The following is a 12,037-nucleotide window of genomic DNA, read 5'->3' as shown; positions in this document are numbered from 1 at the left end:
CCTCAAAAATATACAATGGAGAAAAGACAGCCTCTTCAATAAGTGATGCTGGGAAAACTGGACAGCTACATGTAGAAGAATGAAATTAGAACACTCCCTAACACCATACACAAAAATAAACTCCAGATGGGTTAAAGACCTAAATGTAAGGCCAGACACTATAAAACTCTTAGAGGAAAACATAGGCAGAACACTCTTTGACATAAATCGCAGCAAGATCTTTTTTGACCCACCTCCTAGAGTAATGAAAATAAAAACAAAAATAAACTAATGGGACCTAATGAAACTTAAAAGCTTTTGCACAGCAAAGGAAACCACAAACAAGACGAAGAGACAACCCTCAGAATGGGAGAAAATATTTGCAAACAAAGCAACTGACAAAGGCTTAATCTCCAAAATATACAAGCAGCTCATGCAGCTCAACATCAAAAAAACAAACAACCCAATCAAAAAATGGGCAGAAGACCTAAATAGACATTTCTCCAAAGAAGACATACAGATGGCCAAGAAGCACATGAAAAGCTGCTCAACATCACTGATTATTAGAGACATGCAATCAAAACTACAGTAAGGTATCACCTTACACCGGTCAGAATGGGCATCATCAGAAAATCTACAAACAACAAATGCTGGAGAGGGTGTGGAGAAAAGAGAACTCTCTTGCACTGTTGGTGGGAATGTAAATTGATACAGCCACTATGGAGAACAGTATGGAGGTTCCTTAAAAAACTAAAAATAGAACTACCATATGACCCAGCAATCCCACTACTGGGCATATACCCAGAGAAAACCATAATTCAAAAAGACACATGCACCCCAACGTTCATAGCAGCACTATTTACAATAGCCAGGACATGGAAGCAACCTAAATGTCCATCAACAGAGGAATGGATAAAGAAGATGTGGAACATATATACAATGGAATATCACTCAGTCGTAAAAAGGAACAAAACTGGGTCACTTACAGAGATGTGGATGGACCTAGAGAGTGTCATACAGAGTGAAGTAAGTCAGAAAGAGAAAAACAAATATCGTATATTAACACATATATGTGGAATCTAGAAAAATGGTACAGATGACCTTAATTGCCAAGCAGAAATAGAGACACAGATGTAGAGAACAAATGGATACCAAGGGGGAAAGGAATGGGGGTGGGAAGAATTGGGAGATTGGGATTGACTCCTATACACTGTTGATACTATGTATAAAATAGACAACTGATGGGAACATACTGTATAGAACAGGGAACTCTACTTAATGCACTGTAGTGTCCTAAATGGAGGGGATATATGTATATGTATGGCTGACTCATTTTGCTGTGCAGTAGTAGAAGCTAACACAACACTGCAAAGCAACTATACTCCAATGAAAATTAACAAATAAATAAATAAATAAATAAATTGCTTCCCCTCCCAGAATGCCCCACTTACCTTATCAATCAAAATTCTATCCATATTTTAAGACCCATTCTTTGCTCAAGTGGCACAAAGCCTTTCCTGATTATTTCAACCCATAGAGTTCTCTTCTCTGATGAATTAATACAGTCTACAGTATTTATTTGGTACTTTTTACATACTACTTTACATTGCAAATTAATGACTTATGTAAACATGCCTAATCTTCCCAATTAGACATAAGCTCCATAGCAAGCATCATATCTTACATTTCAGGGTGGTTTTCACAATGCCTAACATGGAGCCATGTACACAGGAGTTTTACGCAATGAATTCCTGGTACCTGAGCAAGAACCCTGCTCTATCCTTGATACACAATCAGCTACAAGGACCAGGCTGCCACTTGCTGTCTCCCCCAGTAAAAGTTCAAAGGATAATGATGCCCTACCTGCTTGATCTCAGAGAGTCCCCTGGTGGATGGCACCTCACTTCTTATGTTTCCCCCATCACAAGATTAATTTGGGGTCCCAAATGTCATTCTTAGTATAGAATAGCTGGCTATACACGTTCCCCCATGAACAGATGAAGATACAGATTAAGAAATAACAGAAGTATTTGATCACAGTGGTTTCCCAATGAAACGTTCAACTCCAAGAAGACAATGGCAGACTGTAGAGATCCGTGTTGCTGTTTACTGAGCAGTGCTTATGATGTGTCAAATCACTATGCTAAGGAAGCACTTCACACACACTTAAGTCATTAAATCCTCACAACAACATTTTAAGGTACTACAGGAAGAACCCCCATTTTATAGATGAGGGAACTTGGTCTTAGGGGAGTTAAAGAACTTCCTCAAGGTTAAGCTACCTGGCAATCTGCGCTGAGCTCAGATGTGAACCCACATACCCTTAACCTCAAAGCACACGATTCTACCCAACCTGCTCTACTGCCTCCCAACTTAGAAATTAGGACCAAACCCTGATGATGAGACTTTAGTTAACTAACTAGATTCTATGTGAAGGGTTTTTTTTCAGGACATAAAATCTAATAAATATAAACGACATTATGAGGATCCTTTAAGCCAGAGCGAGACACGAGGTATAACTTCCCCAAAAATATACATTTTAATTAAATGCACATAATAATCATAAGGAATTTCATATTTAAAGGATGATACTCCAGGCTAAGAAGCATTAAGATTTTGAAATGAAAAAAATTGTTTTCCTCATGCTGAGTCAAAAACTCAATTATTATTCATTACATAATTAAGTAGAAGGCTGAAAACAGGGCCACCAAATTTGTTTACTTTCCAAATGAAAATAAAAACTGAGTTCATATCTTAGCATGTGACTCCAACAGTCAGCCCCCTTTTAGGTCAGTTTCCCGAAGTTCATCTGCAATTACACTGATGAATGGAAATCCAACAGAATATATCAGATTAAATCTGTCCCACATTACTAGAAATTGAAGAAACACAGATCAAAATGACATATTACTTTCTATCTGTCCATCTCTATACAAATGTTATAATAACACTCAATGACAGGTTACAGTGTACTTTCACGTATAATTAGTGGGGATGTAACAAAAGATTTATGTGCAAGGATATTCATGAGGTATTAGAGTAGCGAATTCACAAAATATTCCCAGTAGTTACCTTTAGTTGTTAGAACTTCAGGTGATTTTTATATTTCTAATTTAATTATTTCTATATATTTATATTCAAGCAATTTCCAGTCTGTTCTAAAATTGTGTTCTCAGACATTCTAAAAATATCACTAGTCAGCAAGATTACTGCTAATAGCAAGAGGCAAAGGAAATTTATTTCAATTTGAAAGTCTGTTTTCTAACACATCTCCAGTTTCTATTTACCAAGAGAAGTTCTTCTCACATGAGAATTTCTAGCTTGCTTATTTGATGTCTTATTTAATTATTGGTTTGGAATTAGTGAAGCCATCCAAATTTCCACTTACCTGGATTGGATGTGTACTGCATTGCAATCATTAGCATGGATGATGCGGAGAGATTAACATGGGCAGGAACACCTTCTCTCCTTGAGGAGCCCACTGAAATGAAAATTTTTTTGATTAGACACAATTTATTTATATGTATATTTATATATTTGTACATTTATGTTTAGTTGCTACTTTGCATAGAGCATGAGAGCTGAGAAGAAACTTGAAAAAAAAATCAGTAGAAGTTTTGCATAAATAAAACCACAAAATTTGTCCTAGCATACAAACGCTACAGTAGTCATTATCATAGGCACATTTAGGGAGAATCTTCAAGGCGCAGGAGTAATGCCAGAATGTAATGTAATCGTTTTATCAGAATTGTACTTAAATGTGATCTCTGTTTCCAAGATGTTTATATCTAGGTAGAAAAGAAAGAAAAAACAGAATCCTCCATGTACCCAAATATAAGGCATGTTGAAGGTTATCCAAATAAGAAGGTAAAAATAAAACGTTTTTGAACACGACTTGAATGTATTAACTTTAAGAGATGCAGATGAAAGAGTCTACTTTTAATGGGTACCATATGCATTTAGTTATATCAATTTTAAAATTATTTTCAACTCTCACCTATCATTAAACAATTTTATTCAAACCTTCACATGTAACTTCATCATCAGCATCTTAATCACCATGACAATCACTTTTTTAGTTTTCCAGAGCTTACCATCTTCACATCCACCTGAGCTGTTTGAAATACAGCACTTTTTGAATCTGTGAATAATGCTGTTGCTGGACATTTTATCCTATCCCTCAGTATTCAATCACAAAGCCAGTTGGTTTCTTCAAAATTCATCTTTTAGCCATATAATTGTGATCTCCATGAGATAACCACTTACATACTGCTTTTAAGAGACATCTTTAAGTGGCTTGTTTAGGATGACATCCAATACTGTATTAACTTTCTTTCTCTTTCTTTTTGAATAGAGGGTATCAGGTAACCTCTATAAGCATCCAGAACTATCACTGATGGAGGTCATTTGGGGTAATATGTTGTCTCCAGAGTACTTTATTATTCTAAACACAGTAACTGAGAAAGGGCCCAGAATACTTTACAAGGACTCAAATATAAAATGAATTCCTTTTCTCAGGATAATTGCAGGAATAGCAGAAACCTCTCCTTATAGTTGGGCTCCTGTAGCAAATTGTCAGGAAAGCACGAACAGAACAGTAAACAGTGACTATAACACCCTCAAAAAGTCAACTCTCAATTTCCAACACATACTGCAGAAGACCATCAACATAGACAACAAGAAAAAAGCAAATAACCCTAAAATCTGCTTTATTTTAAAGTATTAAAGTGCAATGTGTGGGAATAGTATCTCACCTACAACCAACAAGAATAAGGCAGCTTATAATAAAACACAGGTATAAAAGAATCATTAAAGCACAAATAAAAGGTTTGTTGCACAGTAAAGTAGAGAAGACAAACAAAAATTTAACATGATTCTTCTTTTTAACGTAAAAAACTGAGCACCACAATGGACAGTGGCCTTTACAATAGCTTTACAGAAATAAACAAATAAAACAGATCTATAATTAAGTTCCATTTACCTGAGTTTGCTTTTATTAATAACTTACTGCTGGGCTGCTGCTAACCCACTAAGCAGGTGATATTCAGGTACATAAATTAGTTTGGTTATACAATATAAATAAGAATTAGTTATTATAAAATGATGTGAGGATCAGCTCGCTGCTCTTAGATGTTAAAGCTGATTAGTCAAATACGATTAATCAAGGAAAAAAATCTTTGTGCCAAATCCTAAAGAACAAGATTCAGTTTCTCTCAGAGTTTAGACAGGGAGATGGTTCAAATTCAGCTTCCGGGGCCCCATACCTAGAGAGTCTAACTCAATCAGTTTGGAAGCAGGAAAGCTACATGTTTAATAAGGACGTCAAGTGATTCTGACCAAGTGGGCCTTGGAGCTGCATTTGAGAAGTACTACTACAGGAATGAGAACAAGAAAGGAAATACTCAGTAAGGTGTCCAAGTGTGGGAGGAATAACTGTATGCCCTTGTGTTCTTTCTTTAAGGGGGAAAAAAAACAAAAGAAAGTGTAGTCTTTGACATACGCAAGGAAAAATAATTATATGTATACTATATCCATTCCTTTTGGGACAAGTGTTTTCACCTTTGTTTAAACTCATTTCAAACTTTTAAACTATAAGTGTTTCTAAAAAATGAAAACTACTTATTAAGGTAGGCTGAGAATCACTGTGCCTGGAGGCCTTTAAAAATGGGAGAGATGGGACTTCCCTGGTGGTCCAGTGGGTGGGACTCCACGCACCCAGTGCAGGGGGCCCGAGTTTGATCCCTGGTTGGGGAACTGGATCCCGCATGCATGCCACAGCTAGGAGTTCGTATGCTGCAACTAAAAGATCCCGTGTGCTGCAGCTAAGACCTGGTACAGCCTAAATAAATAAATAAATAAATATTTTTTTAAAAAATGGGAGAGATGCCCAAATGTCTCAGATGATTTAGATGAAGTTTATCTGGAGAACAGGACAAATGGCTTGGTGACCTCTGAATGTCCCTCCTACCCCTACAAATCTACGCTCTCCCTCAATAATGGTCAGCCACAAAGCCAAGAGTGCTCCCGTGGCTCCAGCCCTCAGAAACTAGCTCCGATATTTCTATAAACAGACAGTGCCTTGCAATTTCATAGCTTTCTAACAGACTGAACAAAATCACCACAATTCTAATTTAATAAACATGCAGAGGCACACATCATTTATTGAATCTTGTTAAAAAGGCACGAGGCAAACAGATGTGCAGCTTGTCCCCATGAGGGTGTCTAAGGTCAAAGCTACATACGATGGAAGGAAGCAGAGAAGTAATCAAAATAAGAAAATTTTACATTTAATGTTGTGCTCAGAAAATACAATTAAGTTTTAAGACCTATTCCCTGATCCTCCTAGCACCACCAAAACAGTCATTACCACCATCCCCTCCTTCTATGAACAATAACAATTTCTTAATCTGTTTCTGCATTTTATAATTCCTAACGTGTTATCATGTATAGCTCTTATATGATTCTCATTTTTAAAAAAAAAGTATATGGGAAAAGCCATTTTATAAAAGAGAAACCAAATTTTGCATGCGAACACCAACCTAATTATTAGGACTACAGCCTAAGTCACTTGACTTCACAGCTAATGTGCTAGTCACTTATTTATTCACAGAGTATTTTTTTTTCAGTATCCAGACATTGTTCTAGGCCCTTGAGACACAGCCATAAATAAGATAGGCAAGTCTTTGTCTTTATGAAGCTTAAATGCTAGAGCTGTGCTATCCAATATAGTAGCCACATGTGGTTAAATTTAAACTAATTAAAAGTAAACTAAATTAAAAATTCAGTATCTCTCACTAGATACATTTTCAAGCGCTCAGTTGCCACATGTGGCTAGCGGCTATTCTATTGGACAGCACAGAATTTTATATAACATTTCCATCATTGCAGAAAGTTCTGTTGACAGCACTATTCCAGAGGAACAGGCAAACAAATACCTGTGAAGAAATATAAAGCAGGGCAAGGGAATATGTAGAAAGCAACGGAAGGTCCTATTTTAGCTTGAGAGTAAGGAAGGGCCTCTGGGAAGACTGTGATACTTGAGCTGAGGCCTGAAGGGAGTGAGGAAGCAAATCATGTGACCATTTGCAAGAAAGGCTTTTGACACAGAGGAAAAAAGCCTGGAGCAAAAGCAAAAGCTTGGTGCCTTTATGAAACTGCAGAAAGGCCAATATGGACAGAGCAGAGTGAACATTAGCAGACGCAAGTGATGAAGTAGTAAGATAAGCAGGGGCCACATCACAAGGCAGAGGGCCTTGTGGGCCACAGAAGGGTGTTGAATTTGATTTGTAGGAGTGATGGGAGGCTATTACACGTTTTTGAAGAGGGAAGTGACATGATCTGACTCACATGTTTGGAGGATAGCTCTGGCTTTTTGGTGGAGAGCAGGCTGTAGGGGGCTAAGAGTAGAAGCATGGAGACCAGCTCAGAAGCTATTGGTCTGGTCCAGATGAGAGACAGTGGTAAGAAGTGGTCTGAATTGAAATATATTTAAATAAACCCCTCTAGCCTTATACCTTTTTAAGGGGTAAAGGTAAGGGAATCACCTGGGAAGAAGAAAAACATTCTGATGCCAGTTCTACCATATGACAGAACCATTTCCTGTGCTGCCTGAATTAGCAAGTGGCCTCTGTTTGTGTAAGCAGAGGTAACTGTGTTCCATGAGATAGGGTTTGAGCATAAGATACCTGTGCTGTCAGAAGGTCATATCAGTTCAACATAAAGGGAGGACTAAGACACCATGAACCTGAAGTCTATGTAGCATTAAAATATGTGCAGATTGGTAGATTAATAAAAAGTCATAGAGACAGGATTGCCCATCAACACTGCAGAGGTGTTCTGTCAGGTTCTATGAGATCAAAACCTGATGTAACGATTACTGTTATTATACAACACACTCTGGGGTAAAAAAATCCCAAACCTCAGTAGATGGCCCGTTATTATTTCAAGCAATATTTAAGATGATAAAATTTCAGGACAATGTAATTTTGAGCAGAATATTGGAATTAGTTGCAATGGGATTTGACATGTCTGTTATTTGACTGAGTGTTATACACTGGTATAACATCAGACAATATTCAAAGGTCATTCCATATGTTATGTCATGGTCTTCACAACAAACATTGTGATGTAGACAAGTGAGGTTACAATTATTCACAAATTTACAGCTAAAGAAATTAAAGTTTGATAAGGTTGAGAGATTCAGCCTACAATTCAGCCCTTCTGGATTCCTATTCCAAAACATTTCCCACAATTCAATAATAAAGCTCTTAAAGTACAGTAAGATCTACTTTATAAAAACAATCATTAGCTAATAAAACAGATTTTATATATAAAAGATTATTTAAATACCATCAATATCTTGTGTTGGTATTTTACTGTCTTTTTTCTATTATCTTTACTTATTACTGTTTGGAAGATCATAGAACATAACACACATCCTCTGTAGTAGCAATAGAACAAAAAAATGATACAGGGCCAATGGTTTGGAAGCAGACCTTCAATTAAATCATACAATTGCTTTTAATTCAATGCAAAGATCTAAATGAACCTCTTTTTTTACCTGAGGATGAGTGATTTTTGAGGAAATTTAAGTTGGAAAAGAAACTAGATGAGACTGCACAGTTCAGGATACCAAGATACCACTAGAAGGCTCTTTCACTGATTTAATTGTTCAGCTTTACTATTCACTTTAAAATAATGTATCCTACATCACATAATGTTCATTTGGGACCCGCTTTTTCTTTTCTCTGCCAAAATATCATCTTCCCAACATCCATATTTCAATTTGGTCCACAAATCACAGAACCTTTGTGGAAAAAGAGAGGTTTCCATGGTGAAATGCAAATGACTTTTTCAATTCTTAGTAACTCCTTTAATATATATATATAAACAAAGCCTATTGCACACATGTGGAATAAAAACAAGTGTATCTTAATATATACACAAGGAAAGAGTTAACAAGAAAAGGTTATGTCAAAGGAAATTTTTATAATAAATTGCAGTTTGCTCTGCAGCACCTCAAAGGAGTTATTTAAAATAAAAGCACAGTACTTGGTTTATTGACAAAAATGACATAAAAGACATAACTGATATACATGCAGGGCTCTTAAACTGAAGGAGCTGCAATACCTCATTAGGTCCACTTGAGAGCTCAGACTTTCATCTTCTCTAAGTCCTTAATGATACAATCATTTAACACCTGAAAAACTGTCCATGTATTACATTTGACCTTGTGAATACCATACCAAAGAGATAAAAGCCTTTTTGTCTTAAAGATTTTATCAAGTCCTCAGAAAATGCAACATCCTTCATCTCAGGCCTGAAATAAAAATATTCTCAAAGAAGTTAAATGCTCCCCTCTTGTTCTGCTCAGAATTTCTACACACTGAAACAACTTCCAAAAATAAAACCAACATGGACACAAACAAGAGACACACATTCTCACATCAATTCAGTTTGACTTGATTAATCTGGAACTCAATCCCCTCCATCTTTGGATCTATGTCCTTTGTATCTACTCTATGAAGGAGTAAGTACAAAAGAAATGCCTGAATCGTTTAATAGAATTTGGCTTTAAAGGTTAGTACCACAGTTTATTTTCAAAGATTTAAAGATGATAAAGATTGGCTACTGTTGAACTACAGGAATGGTGACGAGAAACGAGAAAGTCAGAACTAGGAGACTAAAACCAGAGCAACAAAATAAATGAACCAGATCAGCGATTGCATTGGAGGAAGATATGTGCCTCTTACGTAAAATAAGATTGATGTTATTTAACCTAGAATTATTAAGCCAGAAATAACCTTAGAGATAGAACATTATTTTCTAAACCTCTCCTTTACAGTAAAAAAAAAAATGGAGACAGAAATGACTTGTCCCTACCCTTTAAACGAACACCAAGCTACTCCACTAATGAGCACTAAAATCTTCACACAAGTTTTGTAAACCCAACTTACTATTTTGTTCTCCTTAGTTGCCAAGTTCACACATTTAAATAAGTAAGGATTCCAATGTGACTACAAGGCATGTTTTGGGGTCTGTTTCTAATTAAGCAGAAATTAATAATCAAGGGTGAAGAAACAAGTTGCCAGCTGTCACATGCTCGGTTGCTCTTTATAACTTCAAGGGCCTGAAATATGCACTACATCTCCCAAAATTATTAACTTATTTCTAAGAAGGAAGGATACAGTGAATTTACCCTCATTATTAGAAAGATGCAGCCTCACCTGCTATTCTTAAAAGAAAAAAATTTCTATGCCTAAGTTTAACAGTTAACATACTTATTAAAAAAAAATACAACTATGCAATCCTAAGGCTGTATCCATAAGCAAGTACTTGCCAATAAGGTTACACAGAACCAAAAAAGAGAATGATCAAATATTCTATTATTTGAACAGTATAATCAGTCTGCTAATTTTTTAAATAGCTATATAATTTAGGCAGAAGTCAGACTCTTTGTTTAAAAGACATGAAAATTACAATTCCATAGCTAAAATTAAACTCAATTGTAAAATAAGTAAATGTGGCTCAAAGGTACATATGTTTACCAATTGTTATTACAAAGCAACAACTTTAATAAGATCATAAGTACATAACATTAAAACAGTGAAAAATGATCTCTAGGAATTGAATGTGACCAACACAGGCATTATTATAGAACAAGAGTTGTGGGAAGGAGAGAAGTAAACTAACACTTATTGAACAGTAGGCATTGTGCTAGCACTCTATCAATGTTCCAGTTAGTCATCTCAATTGTCACAGCGACCTTATGAGGCAGTATTATCACTATTCTCATTTTACAGGTAAGAAACAGAAAGGTTAGGTAACTTGCCTAAGCTCACACAGCTAGTTGGTAGCAGAGCTGTGATTTGAATCTAGATCTGTTTGACTCCTAAACCCATAATCTTTTCAGATTATCCATTGAAACGTAGATTAATTAATAACCCATTTCTTTTAAAAAATACTTTAGCAGGATTTTGATCATAAAAAAACACAACCCAACTTATTTTTTTCTCTCTGTTATCACATCTGGAAAGCCTGCAGAATTAAGTTTATAAAAGTGAAACAGAATTCAAATCGATTCCACGTTTATAAGAGTACCTTGCACATGAGTTGTAAACTTTAGCTTTTTTCAAAGTGTTTTCATAAATTTTGACTCATTTTGTCATCACAACACCCCTGTGAGGGAAAGCTGATGATATCATCATTCTGGAGATGAAGTTTCAACTATGTCAGTTGCCCAACCTCACATCATACAGCAGATTACAGACAGAACTGAGACCACAGGAGATCTACATATCCTGATTCTATCCATTGCTCTTCCCTGCACACCCTACTGCTTTCAGATGCAAAAGATAAGAATTTCTACATCTAAGGCAACACTTCACTCCACCCTTTTTTCTAAAGTAGCCAAAAAATACCGTAATGTATATGGAGGAAATACAGACTGTGCCTTGACATGTTCTTTCTTCCTATCCAATAAGATCAAACTATGTGAATACAACAGTTCTAAGGTATAATTGTCTTTTCCTTTCTTTGATGTTCACCATACTATTCATGCTGAAATAACTGAATTTAAATCAAAGCACATGTATACAGCAAGTGATTCCATTACAATCTTGAAAATCTGTAGCCTAAACAGCAAAAGCAATTTCCATTCATACAACACATAAAAATCATCTAGTATTAGGTAAGACCGAACTTACATATAGCCATTGGTAGAAAAGATGTGCTGAGATATTCAATAATATCCTTGTGCAGAAACGGAGGAAAGGTAGCTAAAGTTGATATCATCGTGTAGGGCAAAGTACTCAGAATATCATCATTGAGAAAGGGGAGCAAACACGTAGTTGTATAAAATATTGACTGTCCGAGATCTACAAAACAAAATGAAGTAATCAGTCACTGAATATTTTGCCATTTAACAAAAAATGCTAATTTTACATTTTAAGTTTTTATGAACTGGTTTAAATTATAAGCAACCATCACTCCCTTCCTATCAAGAGTTCTGTAGAGTGCGTACACAGTCTTTGATGAATGATTGCATTAAGAAATATAC

General features: G+C 35.9%; 1 protein-coding gene across 3 annotated transcripts in view; it reads right to left on the bottom strand.

The window, feature by feature from the left end:
* The window catches only part of UNC79 (unc-79 homolog, NALCN channel complex subunit), a 204,647-nt gene extending 192,860 nt beyond the window's left edge, over positions 1-11,787 (bottom strand). For 2 of the 3 annotated variants that reach the window (XM_061182833.1, XM_061182834.1), the window contains exons 1-2: positions 11,685-11,787; positions 3,368-3,460 (exon numbers count right to left, since the gene is read on the bottom strand). In XM_061182833.1, coding sequence (XP_061038816.1) covers positions 3,368-3,460; positions 11,685-11,772 — 181 coding nt within the window. In that variant the 5' untranslated portion in view covers positions 11,773-11,787. The remainder of the gene's footprint in view (positions 1-3,367; positions 3,461-11,684) is intronic. The other variant, XM_061182835.1, reaches the window with a different exon arrangement.
* Positions 11,788-12,037: the final 250 nt, after the last annotated feature.

Source organism: Eubalaena glacialis, chromosome 2 (genome assembly GCF_028564815.1).
Source record: "Eubalaena glacialis isolate mEubGla1 chromosome 2, mEubGla1.1.hap2.+ XY, whole genome shotgun sequence".
Classification (NCBI taxonomy): Eukaryota; Metazoa; Chordata; class Mammalia; order Artiodactyla; family Balaenidae; genus Eubalaena; species Eubalaena glacialis.
Note: the sequence above shows the minus strand (reverse complement) of the source record. Positions and strands in the feature narration are given on the sequence as shown.